The 20250-nt window shown below is 46.9% G+C and overlaps 1 protein-coding gene across 2 annotated transcripts in view; it reads right to left on the bottom strand.

Annotated features, from left to right (window-relative positions):
• The window catches only part of IL31RA (interleukin 31 receptor A), a 1277572-nt gene that overhangs the window by 562277 nt on the left and 695045 nt on the right, over window positions 1-20250 (bottom strand). For both annotated transcript variants that reach the window (XM_078675103.1, XM_078675104.1), the window contains exon 7: window positions 17684-17852. In XM_078675103.1, coding sequence (XP_078531229.1) covers window positions 17684-17852 — 169 coding nt within the window. The remainder of the gene's footprint in view (window positions 1-17683; window positions 17853-20250) is intronic.

The following is a 20250-nucleotide window of genomic DNA, read 5'->3' as shown; positions in this document are numbered from 1 at the left end:
ACAATTCTCAATAGCTCGGATATGTTCCAATATCCTTTTGTGTAAAGGACAGATGGTGCTCCCGATGTACCTCTTACCACAAAAGCATTGCAATAAGTACACCACATGTGTTGTTTTGCACGTAATGGTGCTTTCCACCATGAAGAATTTTCCTTTCGGATCCTTTATTTTGGATAGATTACGTCCAACTTGGCAGGCCTTGCATTGCATGCATTTTGTAAAACCCTGTCGTTTTCCATCTAGCCAATTCTTCGTCTTTTTCTTCTCTTCAAAGTGGCTGCTGACCAGTTTGTCCTGTAAGGACGGTGCTTTTCTGAATGTAGAGGAAAGAAAAGAAAGGAAATATAGAAGAGACAAACACGACTACGCCTCAGGAACAATCCTCACTTTCGCCAAACGCTTTATAAATCTCAAACAACAATTAAAAGCAAATAAGAAACCCCCAACAACAGCAATGAATGTGACCCCAAGCGAATCAGATACTGACTTCAGTAATAATGAAGCACCGATACCACAAGGTCAAAAACCATCTTTTTTAGAGGAAATGGAATTGGTATATTTCGACCAACAATTACCAAAAGGAAGAGGCAAAGGCAGAGGAAGGGGCTTTGCGAGAGGACGGGGAAGAGGGACTGGATCACAAGCATCAGGGGAAAAAAACGCAAAACCAGACAAAGTCAAAGGAAAAAACCAAGGATACAATTTGAGGAAGAGGACAACGAATGTGTAAATAATCCGAAAGAAAATGAACCATACCTGATTAATAATCTTTCTAAGCACCTACTTACTAGAGCGGAAGAAACTTTATTGAATAAAGGCTTGACCTTCTGTCCGGAAAGACATTGGGATCTGTAAAGTGCATTAACCACGAGAAAGCACACACACACAATCACACTAAAATTGGATGTGCCAATTGAACTGAATGTATCTCACTTAGAGATAACAGAGTCGTGGATAAAATGAGCGCAATCTACACTTGTAAAGAATTATATACTTGTACATTGATCAACACCAGCACTTTGCATGCAACTATATTTTTGCCGTAGACATGATATAAATGACAAAATTGTGAATGTAACTACCAGCACCATAGTGCATCATAACAATGCTGGCATGATATTCTGGTAAAGATGAAATGTCTAAAACAATAACGCAACTACCAGTACCATAATGCATCATAACAATGCAGGCATGATTCTCTGGTATAAATGTGGAAATCAAGGAGGGACAAATGTTTGTAACCGTGAGCAAGATCGAAAGATTGAAACGCGTTGGTTAACAATAAACCTGCTGTAGAAAAACATCCTGGTGGAGTGCGAGTATAATTCCTGTTGGTGGCAAATGAATTACAGGGAACGCCCATCCCTGAGACTCGCACCGGCTGTGAGAAGTGTGCCCTTGGTAACGGGATTACTTTGGTGGCAAATATATATATATATATATATACTACTATAATAAAGGAAGAACTTTCAGCCTTTGAGGTGGGTAAACTCAGGAACCACAGCGCCAATCCACACACCCGATACACCGTTGGAATCGTCAGGGTGTGTAGATGGTTATAGGCTATATAAATGTTTAAAAAAAACGTGATTTAAAAAATTTACAGTAAAAAAAAGTAGTCCCTCCGAAGTAGCGCCGGCCGCGACGTGCGTGCTCACGTCAGGAGCGCGGGGAGGAGCGGCGTCCAGGAGCGCTACGAGGAGCGGCGGACATGGCGCGGGGGAGGAGCGGTGACGTGAGGAGCAGCGCACAGGCCAGCGGCGGTGCGAGCAGCGGACAGGCGGGAGGAGCGGCGGCTCAGGTAAGGGGACCCATGTCGGGGCAGGTGGGGGTCGGGGCAGGCGGGGGTCGGGGCAGGTGGGGGACGGGGCAGGCGGGGGACGGGCCGGGGCCCGGGCTGCTGCACAATGTCGGGCCGGGCGGGGGTCGGGGAAGCCTGTTGCACCCGGACAAGGTCGGGACGGGCTGCTAGTATATATATATATATATATATATATATATATATATATATATATATATATATATATATATATCTCCACACGCCGGTTCCAGGTTTCCCGACTCCTGAGCGCTCAGTGTGGGTGCATGCCCTACGGCGGAACCTCGCCGTTAAATATTTCTCACTCCTCCGTAACCACGAAAGTAATGGGCGCACTCGCTCTGATTTTTTTTTTTTTTTTTGATTTTCCACAATTACATTTATTTAGATCTGTTTTAGCATGAAAACAAACAAACGATCTACGCGTTTCAGTGCTCCTAGCACCTTGCTCACGATCACTTTCCTCAAGTTTTTTCATGATATTTAAAGCAACCAATGATATTAGATGTTACGTCACATCCTGTTTTGAACATCTGAGCATTGTGGTATTTGTAGTTTTTATGTTAAAAAGAGTCTCTAGTGGAGTTACACCATTAATTTTTACAAGAAAGTCCCAGTGCCCCTTATTTCATTTCATAATGGGGTAACAGTTCGATTAGTTTTCTTCTTGTTATATCTTTTCCATTTCAATCCCTCCAGTGGGATGTGTCACTTTTTAATCCATCATTGTGGGACCCTTATTTTTCATTTTTGAAGTCTTGTTTTTTTTTTTTTTTTTTTTTTTAAAACCTTTATTGTACAGAAGGCGCTCACAGATACGGGCCTACAACCCACCGGGCCGGCCACCACAATAAAGAGACATACGAGGCAATACAGGAGTGACAACAGGATTTCTAAATAGCGCATATGAAGGCAAAGGTAACAAGTCTTCGAGCCGCCATCGCGGACAGGATAAGAGTAGGTTAATTTTATAATGAATAAAGGGGTTCGCAGGATAAAGACAACTGTAAAGTCCAGAGGGCCGCGGTGGGCCGTGAGCAAGCCGAAGTTTCGAATACAGGAAAAGACCAAAAAAACAGTCACATTTTGGCAAAGGCAGAACGTTAGTCCCACATCAATAACAATCACAATCGCTGCTCAACGCCCTCCCACCACTACCATGGCACATAATAGTAAAACAGCGAAAAGTACGCTTACACAACTAAAAGCCCTCCGTTACAACAACCCGAAAAGGAAAAGAAAAGTAGGGGGGAAAAGGGAAAATATGGGAGGAAAAGGACATCGGAAAAAGGAGGGAGAAAAAGTGAGGGCGCAGCGTCAGTGCACGCCCCCCACGGCTAACAAAGCACCCAATACCAAGTCGGCACAAGGAACTTGTGGCAACAGGAGAAATAAATGCGTAGTAAACCGTGACAGCAGACGTACCAAAAGGGCAATGCCAGAACAAACACCCCGGGGGGCGACGTGCCGACACCGCGCCACGAAATAAGGGGATACCTAAGAGCCATAGAACCAAAAAAGGAACAAGGGAAGATACAAGAAAACAGACCCCTCCCACACCCCGCACAGCCCACCCTGCACCCCTGCAGAAGGCTGTGGCCTACCCCCCAGCAGCGTGCCTGTCGCCCTAATTAGAACCCGAAATATAGAAGAAATAAGGAAAGAAAGAATCACTTAGACAAAAAGGGGGGGGGGAAGGGAAAACAAGGAAAAACAGCGGGAGAGGAGCCACACAAGCAAAACCCTTTCAGCTCCCACCCTCCCGCCCGAAAATACTCAGAGCCCACGGGAAGATAGTAAATACACGGATAAGCTCCAGGAACGTAAAGAAGTATCAAATATAATCATACAATTATAAACGGATCGCCCAACCATACCACAAAATAACAGTCCACCGAGGCAAGATCAGCTCAACCCTGTCCTCGCTTTTCGCAAACTGTAGTAGTCCAACGAACCAGGAACCAGATCACATGGAGCCGGAGGTGAAGAACAGGGAGTCGAATCAAAAATACACTCAAATCAAAGCGATCGCGATCCGGATGATCCAGATAGAACAGGAACCACCTCAGGCAAAGCAGGCACAGTTCCGATGAGAACTCGGGGAAAGCCGGTCCAGCGGCACAGTCACAGGATTTTCGTTTGGCCATATGTGTGGCTCACTGGTTAGAGGAGGCAGACCTGGAAGCAGAGGTCAGCCCGGGACCAGGGTTCAATTCCCGGCTCGGCTGGGTCTTGAGTCCTAAAATGTCCATGGACTCGACAATTCTCGCTCCGATGCCTACTCGATTCACGGGTTCACACTCTGTGACTCTGGGCAATAGCTTGCTTAATCTCCACAACGGCCCCTCGCGGCGGGATGCCTGGCTTTCACCTTGCGGATACCCTGCCGGGGTTATCTCACAGGGGAATACCAGGACGGGTTCCCTAAGCAAGCGCTTAGAAACCGCTTGGTGATTTGCGCTATATAAATTCCTGTACATTTACATTTACATTTACATTTACATTTACATTTACATATGAGGCAAGAGAGGAAAGGGAGACCCATCGAGGTCGGTCCAGATGGGATCCGGCTGGCGAACCTCCGGAACAGAAGGAGGTACAGGATGAAGAAGGGCAGCGGACTGCAGTACATCCACATCAACAGCAGCCTCCAGGTTCACGACCCCAAGGAAAGTTCCAGCAGCACACAACAGAGATGAAGCCGCACAAACCGGGGGGGTCCGGCAGGCCCAGCCAAGGGACCTCTCTCCAGGATAGCGACAGGTGCGGTCACGGGTGCCCCCCAGGAGCGCAGGGCGGCGAGGATGTCGCCAAGTGTAGGAGCACCTTTGCAGTATTCAGAAAACGTGCCGTGCGGCGGATCCGCATCGCCAGTCCCAGCAAGGCCGAGAGTCATGGGGCCGGACGCCATCTTAGAAGCTCGGCGGGGCCGCTGCAAACACAGATCCCCGCCCGGATACCAGCGGGGCAAAACAGGATATCGGCCGCCGCCAGCGGAGGTGCCACCCGGGCAGACAGGGGGGTCACCAGAAGAAGGCGATGCGCCGGCACCCCACACGCCGCCGGCACCGTTCTCCGAGCCCGGGCGGAGGAACTCAAAATGGCCGGGCCGGAGAACAAAGGGGGGACGAGCCAGATGTACGGTGAACCCCGTCCAAGGAAGGCAGCGCCCCAACACCAGGCCGCAGGATCGCCGGACCAGGCCCGGGGGGCCGCAAGCGGTCTATTAGCACATCGGCCACTCCGACCGACTCCACACCACCACCAAGGGCCGGCAACCGTGCCCCGTCCAGCCCGGGCGCCGCCAAGGAGTGCCAGGCCCGGCCGCTCCGGAGGCCCCGAAGCAGACAGGGGCGCAACTCAGGATCCGGAACACCCAGGAGCCACCGGAGCAAACGGTAAGTGTCCGTGAGGTATCATCGTTCCACAGCACATCGTAGAATACTTCCCGGGGCAGGATTAAGCACAGGATAGATGTTGTAGACAGGCGAGTGAACGGAGCCGAGCTAAAACGCGGCCATCTCGGACGCGAGCTTGGCTCCTCCCCTGAAGTCTTGTTTTTGAATGCAGTTTTCAACTTCACAAGCTCACTTATGTCTTTATTGGAGATGAATATATAACTCCTCTGATTGGTTAAGGCCGTGTGGACTTAGGGTTCTGAAGTTTAGGATGTGTCGTGATTCCTTTTTTCGCAAGATTTTCTCACGATCTCCTCCACGTATATTCCTGGGTACTGTTTCAATGCCGAAGAATTTCAATTTCAGCCAGTCCCCATTGTGTTTTTGCTCCATATGTTTGGCCACTGCATTCGCTCTGTCCTTATGTATTGTGGCTCTAACATGTTCCATTATTCGTTTTTTTCAATTCCCCTTTGGTGCTACCCACATACATGAGGGGGCAAGGGCATTCAATGCCATAGATTGTAAATTCCGTTGTACAAGAGATCAGTTGTCGTATTTGCCATTTTTTATCATTGGGTAATGATATCTCCTTGGTTTGTTTTGCAATTTGGCACATTTTACAGTTGTAACATTTTACGAAGCCAGTGGTTTTGAGCCAATCTTTCTTTTTGCTGGTTTTGCAGTGGCTATGGATCAGCTGGTCCTTCAAATTTGGTGCTCTTCTATATGTTATTACTGGATGTGGGCCCACTAGCTTCCCTACTGCGTCATCCAAGTGCAAAATCTTCCAGTTTTTTCTCATGATTTGCAAGGTGCTAGGAGCACTGAAACGCGTAGATCGTTTGTTTGTTTTCATGCTAAAACAGATCTAAATAAATGTAATTGTGGAAAATCAGAGCGAGTGCGCCCATTACTTTCGTGGTTACGGAGGAGTGAGAAATATATATTTATATATATATATTCACTGAACAAATTGAAGTTATAGTTGGGTGGCAATGTCAGTTGTAACATAATATTTTAAACTAAAAAAACACCTAAATTCACCAGTTATGGCTAACGGAAGTAACTATAACTCAAGCCATGAAATAACTATAACTAGTGCCAGTCATGCACAGTGTTGTTATCAAATACGTAATTCCAGATCTTAATAGGGATGTTATCAAAGCAGCCATTGAACATGTTCTTTCCAGTAAAGAATTGGCTTGGTAGTTTGGTCTGCCCTGTTCCCATGATGCACTGGGCCAGGGTCAGACTAATTTGCATGTAGCCAGGTTCTGAGCTGGGATGGTGCAGTGAGCTAAAAAACGGTGATGGATCAAGCCCTGATCTTTTGACTGGGTAGGAGTGTTCTGCTTAATTCAGATACTCTGTCCATCACCACCCCCTTTTGAATCGTTTTGGCCACCACAAGTGTGGAAGGGTATGCTCAGACATGAGTCCCTTGCTCACTGCACCATCAGGATTCAAGCAAGCCGGGCCAAACACGGCTGTAATGCCAGAAACCGGTCCCCGGAAGCTTGTTTCCTTTCCAGTAAAGAATTGGCTTGGTAGTTTGGTCTGCCCTGATCCCATGATGCACTGGGCCAGGGTCAGACTAATTTGCATGTAGCCAGGTTCTGAGCTGGGATGGTGCAGTGAGCTAAAAAACGGTGATGGATCAAGCCCTGATCTTTTGACTGGGTAGGAGTGTTCTGCTTAATTCAGATACTCTGTCCCTCACCACCCCCTTTTGAATCGTTTTGGCCACCACAAGTGTGGAAGGGTATGCTCAGACATGAGTCCCTTGCTCACTGCACCATCAGGATTCAAGCAAGCTGGGCCGAAGATGGCTGTAATGCCAGAAACCGGTCCCCGGAAGCTTGTTTCCTTTCCAGTAAAGAATTGGCTTGTTAGTTTGGTCTGCCCTGCTCCCATGATGCACTGGGCCAGGGTCAGACTAATTTGCATGTAGCCAGGTTCTGAGCTGGGATGGCGCAGTGAGCTAAAAAACGGTGATGGATCAAGCCCTGATCTTTTGACTGGGTAGGAGTGTTCTGCTTAATTCAGATACTCTGTCCATCACCACCCCCTTTTGAATCGTATTGAACATGTCGGGGCATATCAACGAGGGGTGGCAATAATATTATTGCCGCTTTAGAGCCAGATTTCGGGCGAAAAGCGGCGATAATATTTTCGCATTATCAACAAGGACACGGTAGCATGTGTTTCTTTCCAATAGAGCCCCTTGTCAGCACGCCTCCCATCGCATCGCTAATGAGATGCAAAGGAGGCGTGCCAGACAAGACTCCCTTGGATAAATATCGCTAACCCAGCTTCGTTATATTGACAACGAGGGTTAGCGACATTTAAAATCATGTTAAGAATGCCTTAACGCAGGAATTTAACGTCTGTTAAATTCCTGACAAAGGCATACCTAACATGGGGGGTAGATTGTGTGGCTAAGACCAAAGGCACTATCATTTAGGATATTGCCTTTTTCCACCATGGAAAACGGCGATATCCCCACTATATTTGGAATTTTTATTGCCTCTGCGGCGCGTGTTGTTGATAACGTGCTAACCGGGCGATAAATTCCAGAGATAGCCGGTGATAAATATGCAAGCGCTAAGCACGCATTTTTTTTATCGCACTATTCTCAATACGTCTGTAACCGGAGTTAGAGATGTATTCTTGACTTCATCTATCGCCCTCGCGCTGGGGGCAATAGATAACGCTAATGGGATGCGGGGTGAGCGTTCCCACGTCCAACCACATGTAGAATGTGGTTGGAGGTGGTAACACCCTATTATCAAGGCAGGCGTTGGGAGAAGGAGACCTGCGATAAACTCTTTTATCGCAGGTCTCCCAACGCCTGCTTTGATCAGGTGTTAGGCATTGATAACATGGGGGTGTGGAGCATAAAGCTGAATTCACCCGCCCATATTATCAAGGCACACATTAGCGCGTGACAACAATGCTTGTTTTCACGCGCTAATGTTCCCTATTGCCGACTATCGCCGGATTTAATATCGCCTAAGTGTTGCGCGTTGATAATAACGCGCTACCACGGCGATAAAATCCGGCGATAGACGGCGATAGGGAAAAGTGCGATGTGCGTTTTTTAACGCACATCTTGATGATATGCCCCTAGGTTTCTTCAAAACCTGGTGTAATTCTGTTAAGCATTTTATTTCTGTGTTGCTTCACACAGTTTCTAGGGGAAATTGCAGGGAAAAAAGTTTTTGCACCTTCCCTTTTCTTGGCTGTACTTGACAGATCACCAGAAAACATTACAGGAAGGAGCTGAGGTGGATGAACATTTGTGAAGATGTGGCAAATGGAGCCCAAGCTATAAGCAAAACAAAAAAAAGCTTTTCATGTGAAATACTGACCTAACTATAACTACAAAGTGGCGATGGCATGGTTCAGCCACACTTTTCAAAGGCATTTTTTGAATTTCCTGTAACTTTTGCCCCTATCAATGGTTACACACTAAATCTGGTTGTCCCTTAGCATAGTATAGCTATATGCGTATTCATACAGATATATTTTTAAGGTTAGGACATTTAAAACTAACATACCTGTGAATTAAAGCCCTGTAATGTAAAAAACTGGTAAACACCAGTCATGTAATGACTCCTGATGCCTTGTCTTGAAGTCGATGCCGCCCCAAGTTGCATTATTACCGATTTCGAGAAACTTGGTGATATAATTAAAAAGTCCCTCACAATCTCTAAGGGTATAACCAAACGGGCCACGCTAGGTTGGTTTGACAGAGCCTGTACGTCCTCGTTACAAGATCTAAAGATTGTACTGTCTAACCACCCTAGAGATAGGGATGCTGTAAAACTTCTCAGGGCTACTTATAAACATGAATTGCACCGTAGGAAACAGGAATTAAGGGAACAAGCCTGGGAGGACCTGTCAAAGGCGGCAGAACTGCGGGATAGCACGCTATTCTGGAGTATTGTCAACAGCCCTTTCCTCCAGAAGGATGAATTTGCAGTTCTAACTGCCCAGGTTAGTGAGGATAGCTGGGTCCAATACTTTACAGGAATTTTTGACCCGGCCGGTGAGGCCCAGGATAGTCCTTGTGCTAATACTACCAGACTTACTCAACCCCTAGGGATTACACTCCAAGAAGTAGACGAAGCCATCCAAAATAGCAAAGGGGGGTAGGCTCCAGGACCAGACGGCGTACCGGTCGACCTATATAAATCTGACCTGGCCCTGTGGAGCCCTTTATTGACCCAGGTGTTTAATGCCGCCGTCAACGATACTACTCCCTCTACCTGGAGTGAATCTGTAATCCTGCCAATCTATAAGAAGGGACATAGAGGAGAGGCTAAGAACTACCGCCCTATCTCCCTCCTAGATTCCTCGTTAAAAATCATGAGCAGGGTCTTATTGCTACGTCTGGAGGAATGGGCTGAAGCTAATAATATTCTTGCTGTCTCCCAATACGGTTTTAGGAAGGGCTTAGGCACTATTGAGCAGTGTATCAATTTAGACCTCTTAATTGGTAAATACACCAAAGCTAAACAGGGTTTTTTGTTCCTCTATTTTGCAGACCTCTCTAGTGCCTTCGATCTGGTCGACCATACTTTGTTATGGTCAACCCTACTCGAAATGGGGGCACCGGCTGCGATAATCCACTTCCTGGCTAGACTTTATAGCAAGTTATCTGCCCAGATTCGCTATGGTCATGAGGGGGAATGCACGAGGAAGATTAGGGTTAAATCTGGCATTAGGCAGGGTTGTGTTTTGGCCCCGCTACTCTTTTCCCTTTTTATAAACTCTATGGAATCCGACCTGAAGAATGTCCTAGCTGATGCTCCACAAGTTGAGGGACAACCAATCCCGGTACTGCTCTACGCAGATGACACGGTTTTACTTTCAAGAACTCCCATAGGCCTCCAGAAACTTATGAATCATTTTTATGATTTTATACAGGGGAAGAAATTAAAAATCAAAAACACTAAAACTTTTATTATGGCTTGTGGGAAAAAGGTGAACCAACTCAAACCATTCTACTTTATTTTTATTTATTTATTTATTTGATTTATATAGCGCGTAATCACCCCGGGGTCTCTAAGCGCTTTGTAAGGTATATACCAAACAAATTCTGCAGCCGATCATCAAGTTACAGCACACCCCATGCTTGCTGAAAAAGCGCTGTTTTTAATTTTTTTCAAAAACGCAGCAAGTTGGATTCTTTGCGCAATTCGGTTGGTAAGCTATTCCAGACAGCTGGAAAGACGTTGGAGAATGCACGGCCACCTAAGGTGGATAGTCTGAAACGCGGTTGGGTTAGGAGGGTGGCATCTGAGGAGCGCAGCCTTCTACCGGGCTTTAAGGATAATCGAATCGAGGTTGTGAACAATTTTTGTTATCTGGGTATAACCTTTAGCAACAAGGGGTCTTGGGCCCCGGAATTACTTAACGTCAAGGCCAAAATGGGCAAGGGCTCCGCAGGCGTATTTCGTTTTGCTGCTAAACTTGGCAGCCGCCGCATCCCTGACATGTTGAATGTTCATCGGCACAGGTGTGCGTCAATTGCCCTTTATGGTTCAGGGGTTTGGGGACACTGGATCCAAAGGGATTTGCAAATTGCAGAAAATATATTTCTTAAGAGACTCCTATGCCTCCCTTCTTCGGCATCTACCGAACTGATCCACAAAGAGTTAGGGTTGGATTACTTAACCGACCTAACAGGATTGAGACCTCTTTTGGCATGGAGGTCTATTTGGTCCAAAGATGAAACCGGTTTTACCAGGCGAATATTTCAAGACAGTTTACGCCTGGACAATGCTCGCCAGATCCCGTGGTTAAATTATGTTTTAACATCCTTTAAGGAACTCTTTGACTTGGACCTCCACGGTGACCTCTCATGTGCCATTGATTTATCCAAACAGGAGGTTAAAAGAGTCTTTCTGGGGCATAATTATAACAGGTGTAAAGAACAATGGGGCATATTACCAACGTTAAGCGATATTTATCGCTAACGATGCTTAGCAACGAATTTTTTACCGCTAAGCATCGTCAGAAATTATCGCAGATAAACCTTGCTATTATCAAGGTTTATCGCAAATGCGATAAAAAACGGCCGCAATGCATGAATATCTCTGAAAAGTCAGCGATATTCATGCATTACCGAGCTAATGCTCTTAGCCATGTTATCCACCTCCCATTGGATAACATGGCTAAGAACTGCTCAGGGCAGGTGTTAGTTTTTGGAGATATTCGCGCTTAGCGCGAATATCTCCAAAAGTTGGTAATAGGAGATAGCGATGTTAGCGACTGTTTCCAGTCGCTAACATCTTGGCACGCCCACTTTGCATGTCATTAGTGATAAATATCACTGACATGCAAAGTGGGGCCCAAGATGGTCGCTATCTCCTACTAGCGGTCGCTAACTGGTGTTAGCGACAGCTAGGTAATAGGGAGATAATTTTATCTCCGCTTTCTTGGCTTTTACAGCCAAAAAAGCGGAGATAAACCCCCTTGATAATATGCCCCAATGTAGCCATTATTCAACACATGTTTACTATTTTTCCAACAAGGAGGATGGGTATGGCATGCCTAAGTATTTAAAAGTTATCACCAGACAGTCTCATCAGTACGTACTTACAAGGCTGAGACTAGGTATTGTACATAATCTGGTGGCATTCCCGAGGATGAAAATCTATTCTCCCACTCCCTGTTCGTGTGATGGAATTACTAAACAAAGCACGCTGCACTTTATGCTAATATGCCCACTGTATAAGCATCTGCGTATTTGTTACCTCAAACCATTGTTCAAGAAATACTCTGTATTCACAACTGTAAAAGCCATGAGATTTCTCTTTGCACTTGCCACCCCAGATATTTGTTTTTTTACCGCAACCTATATTTTAAAATCAGTATCTTTTAGAAAAAGTTTGGTTTTTTAATATCGTGTCATTTAACCCTGTTGCTGCTAAGTCCATGATTTATCCCTACCTGAGCTGTGCCATCCTTGTATCGTAATTTTTTTTTTTACTCTAACAATTTTAGGTGTCATTTTTTAGGTTTTGCCTGCAAGTGCGCACGTAGTGCGCATGCGCTAAAAAACCTCTTGAGTTCTATATCGGATCGATGACCCGCCTCTGTCTCTCATTGGCTAGCTCCATAAATGGAGGCTAGCCATTGGGAGACAGAGGCTGTCAATCACGCTTTCTCGGGGAAAACGCGATTCGGGGGCGTTTCTGGTACTTTTTTAAGCCCCGCCCCTTTGTCCCGGGCCGCGCTGTCATTGGCTGCCGGCCCGGGACACCCCCGTGATGTCATTTCCCGGGCCGCGCTGTGATTGGCTGGCCGGCCCGGGACCTGACTTGTTTGCAAAATGTCGATGCCAAACCGATGGCTAGGTTCGTGCACAGGACCTTTAGAGCCTTTGCTTGGCTCCCCCTGCTCATTTGTTGGCTTCTTCCCTAATTATGCAGCGAATTGTGACAAATTCAATTAAAAAAAATATAAGACATGGAGAATAAAAAGCCAACAAACATGGCGTTTAACAATGGCAGAAGTACGTAGAGCGATCACTCTACAATCGTAGCATCTTATTGTTTATTTAGCGCTGCTTTGCCTGAAAAAAAAAAGTGACGCACGCAAAAGAATCCTGGTAGGTACATACATGATAAGCGGAAGTGACGTACTGCGAGGGGGTGGCGAACTGACATTACGGGAAATCGAAAGCTAAGGGAAATAGTAAACAGCAGGGGCTGCGAGCTGCGGTAGAGTACCCCGTGGGAGCTGCGACCTTAGGACGGAATCACAAGGCGTTCCCGGAGCAGCAGCACGATGGGGGCGGCGTTGGGACTATGCTCGGCCGCCAGCTGGGTAAGAAGGGTGCTCGGTATAGCGAGGGGAGGTCTGTAAAGGGTGCTGCATTGACGCAACTCTGTCTCACCCCCGCAACGATCTAGCCAGTGGTATCCATTCTCTCACCCTTGTGCATAGATATACTCGCATGTATATGACTTCCGGTTTCCTTTGTGCGGACGGCAAGCAGAGCTGGCAGCCGCCGCATCCCCACCCTCAGTCAGCCTCCCTCTCTGGAACCTCCTCGTCCTGCCGCTTGCCCGGCCGCTGCAGCAGCACCCTGACTCCCTGACCCACGCTAACAGCGCTCGGCGCCCCCCCCCCCGACATGGCGAAGATAGAGCAGGTGCTGGTGTTGGAGCCGCAGCACGAGCTGAAATTCCGAGGTAAGACGCGAGGGCCGAGGTAACGCCTGCCCGAGCCAGGCCCGGGGTGGCAGCCATCTTCATAGAGCCCCGGGCCGGCCTTATATTCCGCCCGGTTCGCCTGTCACTGCCCTGTAGTGCCACTCGGTAGCGCTCCCATCCCAGGAACCTCTTCCACTGTACCGTTTGCTTTATCAACACAGTTGTGTCATGGTGTGAGAGCATACACCGGCATCCTTTAATGTTCTGTTACGCCAGAGGACATTCGATAACTCCTGCACTGCCTGACCTGATCGCTCTGAGTGTATAGGGTTAATTATGACTAGAAGGAATTTAAATGCCTTTGTCCGCGTCCCCAAAATAGCTGTACCAGCACTACAGTTCAATCTGAGGGTTTGCCGGCGCAGCCCCCATTGTGGTACCTATGCCACTCTGTTGCTCCATAGCATACTTTCATTGATAAATTGCGACGCCATGGCCAAACAATACCCTTATGTCTACTTTAAAATCATACGTTTTGTGTTGTGCTCACATCATTGTAAGTAGTTAACCATACCCCTGTAAGTCATGTCTCTTATCCTTTCGTATCCATCACATCTCAGAGCATCTCCTATTTCCATAAATCTCTGAAGTTTCTGCATATAGGTTTGTTTACAATCACATGCACCTCTTCTTTTTCTCCGAGTGTGTTTGTATCCTCAGAACCGTATAGATAAACCCACTGTAGAAGATGTACTGCTACTTAGTGTAACCCACTGTCATAACATGTTTGTGTTAAGTTAATGTGCTAAAAAGCAAATGTGAGCTACTATGCAAAAATAGATTTTACAGCATTCACACGAACGTTATAAGAATGAAATGCATCGTGTCGTTTGTTTTTGGATAGCAAGCCTGTAACTGAGCAATGGTTGGACCAGATGTAAATGGTGAATTCTTTTGAAGAATGGGATTTTATGATTTTGGTTGACCTGGAGTTAATTTTTCCTTTGAGAAAGGACACCACCTGTTTCTACCGTCTGTGACCTGACCATTAAAAAAAAAAATTTGCATTCAACACGAAGGTCTATGCATGTTGTATGATTTCTGGTCAATCTATGGTATTCAATAGCGACTAGCTTTTTTTCCTGTAAGGTTACCTTTTGATTGAGACCAGCTGAAAGCTCCTCTAGCAAAATGCAGGGCATCTCTGAAAATGAGAGCATGTGCACGGAGCTCAGCCTACCGTTTTGAAAAGTGCTCGCCACCCAAAGTATCTGTGTTGTATTTGTCTACCTGTGAGTATTTCTTTTCATGAAGCCCTAGTGTATAACCTCAAATCCAAGTTTAACTTTTGAGAGTTCTATACTTGACATTTCTATCAATGAACATGTTGAGTGTAAAAAAACAGCACACCGCTACATGCGCCTTTTGTTTATTTGCAGTGATGGGGACAGTCAAAATCTGCAGAAGAAATGGCAGAATTTTTTGTTGTGTTTCGTAGAGCTATATATTGCCAAACGGGGCTCTCCACTATTATTTTCACCATTCTCGAATGGATTGTAATCAAGATAATTGAAATATTTAGTTGCTCTGTTATTTATGCTTCTTTTCAGCTACAGTTGGTGAGCCTTGATGGCCTTCGTCTCTCACATAACCCTTTCTGTGTTTTGGTATCAGAATATTCACACCCCTATACACCTTTCTCAGGCCCTCTTTATATATTTATACACCTGACAATACAGGCATGCTTGTTGCATTCACCTATATAGGATATTGGTCTAGGTGGCTTCACTGCCAAGACTCACTACACGGATACTCTCAACTCAGCCAAACTGGCATGTGATCTGCTGTCAGAATTGAGTACCCAAGGCAATGGTGATAATCTGTAAATAACCACTACCGCGGGTATGCCTCATTGTTTTCAGTCATACGTCTTACCATTCTGATAGTTCTACATGCCCTCTTTATGCCTGGAAATTTAGGCAGGTATCTAAAATGTGCAGGTTATTTAACATTTTTAGAAGAAATGCAGAATGTCTAGATTCTGGGGAATAGCTTAAAAATTACTATTTCAGTAGCCTAATGTGCACCTTAGAGTATATTTATTGTTCCCAGCTACCGACCGATGTACTTTTTAGGTCGCAGCCTACCAGACAACGCAGCTGTCTAGTTTGCTAAAGACATATTGGGTACTTTAAGAAAGTTGATATATGAAGGCATTCCGCCCATAGCTTACCATTGGTTTTGTAACTCACATTTTCTGGCTTTCTGTTTGCTGGCTTTATTTGCTTTCTCTGACTTCAAAGTGAGAGGATTTATGTGACCTTCATGCTGGCATGGGGAGGCGGCGTTCCTGTAGTAAGGCTGTGTAGAGGATATGTTTATTTTCTAGCACACAACAAAATTTAAATGTCTGTAAATGAACTGTGCTGACGTTCAAATCAATGCATTGAGGGATGATATTTCCACATATCATTTGTGCGCTGTATACTTTTATCAGTAAAACTGTATGAGAGTGGAAATGTAATGGTCGTTTCATTTGAAGAAATGTGGTCTCTACTATATACTACCACGGTCTACTCTATGCCACTGCAGAATACTGCGCGGCTGCGCTCTGCTGCTCTACCCTGCGCGGCTGCGCTCTGCTGCTCTACCCTGCGCGGCGGCGCTCTGCTGCTCTACCCTGCGCGGCTGCGCTCTGCTGCTCTACCCTGCGCGGCTGCGCTCTGCTGCTCTGCCCTGCGCGGCTGCGCTCTGCTGCTCTGCCCTGCGCGGCTGCGCTCTGCTGCTCTGCCCTGCGCGGCTGCGCTCTCCTGCTCTGCCCTGCGCGGCTGCGCTCTGCTGCTCTGGCCTGCACGGCTGCGCTCTGCTGCTCTACCCTGCGTGGCTGCGCTCTGCCCTGCACGGCTGCGCTCTGCTGCTCTGCCCTGCACGGCTGCGCTCTGCTGCTCTGCCCTGCACGGCTGCGCTCTGCTGCTCTGCCCTGCACGCCTGCGCTCTGCTGCTCTGCCCTGCACGGCTGCGCTCTGCTGCTCTGCCCTGCACGGCTGCGCTCTGCTGCTCTACCCTGCGCTCTGCTGCTCTACCCTGCACTCTGCTGCGCTCTGCTGCTCTACCCTGCGCGGCTGCGCTCTGCTGCTCTACCCTGCGCGGCTGCGCTCTGCTGCTCTTCCCTGCGCTCTGCTGCTCTACGCTGCGCTCTGCTGCTCTATGCTGCGCTCTGCTGCTCTACGCTGCGCTCTGCTGCTCTACGCTGCACGGCTACGCTCTGCGCTGCACGGCTGTGTCTGTATGTGACTGCTCCAAAGTGTGTGTGTGTGTGTGTGTGTATGTGACTGCTCCAGTGTGTGTATGTGACTGCTCCAGAGTGTGTGTGTGTGTGACTGCTCCAGTGTGTGTGTGTTTGTGTGTGACTGCTCCAGTGGGTGTGTGTATGTGACTGCTCTGGGTGGGTGTGTGTGGGGCTCTGGGTGTGTGTGTGTGTGTGGCTCTGGGTGTGTGTGGCAGGCTCTGGGTGTGTGGGTGTGTGTGGCTCTGGGTGTGTGTGTGTGGTAGTAATTGCTGTCTGCTGAGCTCGTCTGTAGGGTACAATAGGTCTCACATTTGCGAGAGATTAAGCTATTGGCAATGTAAATGACAATGCCATTTATTTATCGGTTTTCAAAACCAACACATAAATACAAATTTTGTCATTTACAATGCCAATAGCTCTAACTTTTCCAAAGGCGAAACCGTTGCATTGTAAATGCTTGTTTATGTTTGCTTTTATGATTGTTTTATGAAATAATCGACTAAAGTTTAAGAACGAACGAACGACTCCTGACGCATAAACCGTAATATAATGACTCCCGATGTAACTGTAACATTCCCTGCTTGTCCATTATTGCCTCCTCCCACAATTTTCCTCGTCACACCACCACTTTAAAGACAACTCTGGTGTATGTTGTTGTCTATAAAAATACAAAAGCATACATGACATACACACACACACACGCATGTGTTCCCTGTCTAAAGACGTTGATGTGAAATTAAATAAAAGGACGTGAATCTGTCAAGAGGAGAGGAAACATCCCAGAGGTCTGTAGAGGAAAATTCTAGAATATTGTTCTGGGTTGATTTGTTTTCAAAATTGTTGTTTAAAGAGGAAAATCTAACAAATAAAATTAATTATTACCATAAACAAAGCTGATAAAACTCAACATAGAAATAACTTATCAGTGAAAAATATTTACACGTTTAGAATGAATAATCAACTAACTTTAGGAATACATGTTATACATTAATTCTTTATTAGTTACCTCTCTCTTCAGTTCTCCCAGTTTTTTCTGCACTCCAGTCACTCCAAAGAATTTGGCCTTCTGTACAAATACATCTCACAGCAACAGCGTATTCTGTGTAATCATGTAGCCCTCTGAGGTTAAACATTCCAAGTTCAACGGTACTCATGTTAACTTCACTTGAAGCCAGCTACAGAAAACATTCAAAATGACCAAGAGTTTAGACGTTGGTAAAATAGATCAGTGGTCTGTATGTAATCTGGCGGCTATAAGATTTGTTTTCCATGCTTCTAAAATAGACACACTGACTGCCACTAAGCTGGGCAATTGTAACACCTGTTGCATTTTCCCTGGAGCGGATTTATTTAGAAATGCCATTATTACAGTTTTCCATAAACATTCTTTTTTTTTTTTTTACTTTTTATTGAAAGAAGGAAAAACGAATTACAAGGCAAAAAGAAATCAGTATACATGGAGATGTGTTTACATAGGAGGACACCTAAGCACAATATTATACAACAGGTCAATAGTACATATTGTGGGGAGGGGGCCAGCGGGGAAACAAATTTAAGGATAACAGAAAGCACACAAGACATGGAATGTCGGATCAGGGGGACAGAGGGACTTCGGGGTTGTCAACGAATGGAGGCGCACACAGATTTCCACGGTACGCGTTCCATTGGCTCCAGATACTATTCCATTTTCTAGGTTTGCCCCGCGCCACATACACAGTCTTCTCTCTGAACATACACCAGTCCATATTCTCCTTCCACACCGATACCGTGGGCGGGCGCTGGGAACCCCACAACTGTGCTACATCTCTTTTGGCAATCATATTACCCAGGGTCGCCCACTGCGTCTGGGCCACACTATAATCATTCGGTTCCCACACATTCAACAGGCACCGCCTGGCTTCGGGCTGCAGCACCACCCCCGTGACTCTACTCATCACTGCATGCACATTATTCCAGAACTGCACCACCGCCAGACACTCCCAAAGTATATGGAGGAAAGTACCAAGCATCCCACAACCACGCTTACATAACCCGTCCGAGGAATAACCCATGCGAATCAAGTGCGGACCAGTGATATATACACGATGTAAGATCTTGAGCTGAACGAAACGGAGACGGGCAGGGATCGCGACTTCCTTAGGCGAGGATAATGCAGCTTGCCAATCCTCGTCGTCCAGCTCCAAACCATAGCCGGTCCAGACCTCCCTAAGACGCCCTAACAGATCCACTCGGGTGTTGATCAACTTCTTATATATCAGGGAAATGGTACTGTCGGGGACGTGGCCGTCAAGGAGCCTATCTTCAAGGGGGGAGGACTCGGGGACGACAGTACCTGCAGGGAGAACCGAACTCAAGGCATGGCGAATCTGTGTGTATCGGAAGAATTCCCTGTTGCTCAATTTATATTCTGTTTGTAGTGCCGCAAAGGTCTTGATTTTGCCCTTGACCCAAAGATCGCCCACACAGCCAATACCAATCATATCCCATTTTTCAAACCCTTTCGTTTTACAGAGACATCCCAACCTTTCAGAAGCATACAAGGGGGTCGCACGAGTCAATCGATCTTCCCAACCCACAGACGCATTCGCAGCATGCCACACTCATACAGCAACCTTGGTAGGTCCAGATAAATCCTTGCCCGCCGCCTTGGAGTAGAGCGCCCTCCTGTAGTCCCCACCCGGTAGCGAATACTTATCCATCTCGAACGCCGGGTTAGGAGCAGGCGCATATGTCGCATGATTGATCGCACTCAGTTTCGAGGCCCAATAGTAACGCCTAATATCCGGCAACGCTATACCCCCATCATACCAGGGAAGAGTGAGTTTAGCGAGGGAAATACACGAACATCCATCCCAAATTAACCGTCTCTGCAGGCTCTCAACCTCCCTAAAGTAGCTTGCCGGAATAGTATCGAACGTATTCTGAAGAGCGTACAAAAACTTCGGCAGGGCCATCATTTTAAAAAGGGCTGCGCGCCCGAGCGGCGATAGAGGCAACCCGCGCCAGCGCTCAACGTCAAGTCTCAATCTTTGAAGGGGGGGGAGCAGATTATGTGCGTAGCGAGCCGCGGGGTCTAAAGTTATAAAGATCCCCAGGTACTTGAAGCCTGTCAGAGAGACCCGAATGGGGCATCTGCGAGGCAAGGGAGAGGGACCGCCCGAGAGCACGTATACACAGGACTTAGCCCAGTTGATAACAAGGCCCGAATTTTTCCCAAACGAAGTGAGCACATCGAACAAAACATTAAGAGATTTTCGAGGGGACGTAAGGTACAATAAAATATCATCCGCGTAAAGCGAGACGCGATCCTCAAAGTCCGGGGACAACCGGATCCCCTTAAGCGAGTACTCCCAGCGCGACCAGGCCGCCAGCGGCTCAAGGGCGAGTGCGAAAAGCAGTGGTGACAATGGGCAGCCCTGTCGCGTGCCCCTCCCGAGAACAAAAGACGCTGAGACCCGACCATTCATAACCACCTGCGCCAGCGGCTCCGCATACAAAAGCTTCACCCAGCCGATGAACCCGGGGCCGAATCCGAATTTCACAAGAGCGGCCCAGAGATAAGGCCACTCAAGA

The sequence above is a fragment of the Lissotriton helveticus genome, chromosome 2_1, assembly GCF_964261635.1.
Source record: "Lissotriton helveticus chromosome 2_1, aLisHel1.1, whole genome shotgun sequence".
Taxonomy (NCBI): Eukaryota; Metazoa; Chordata; class Amphibia; order Caudata; family Salamandridae; genus Lissotriton; species Lissotriton helveticus.
The sequence above is the reverse complement of the archived record's forward strand: the minus strand, read 5'-3'. Positions and strand labels throughout refer to the sequence as shown.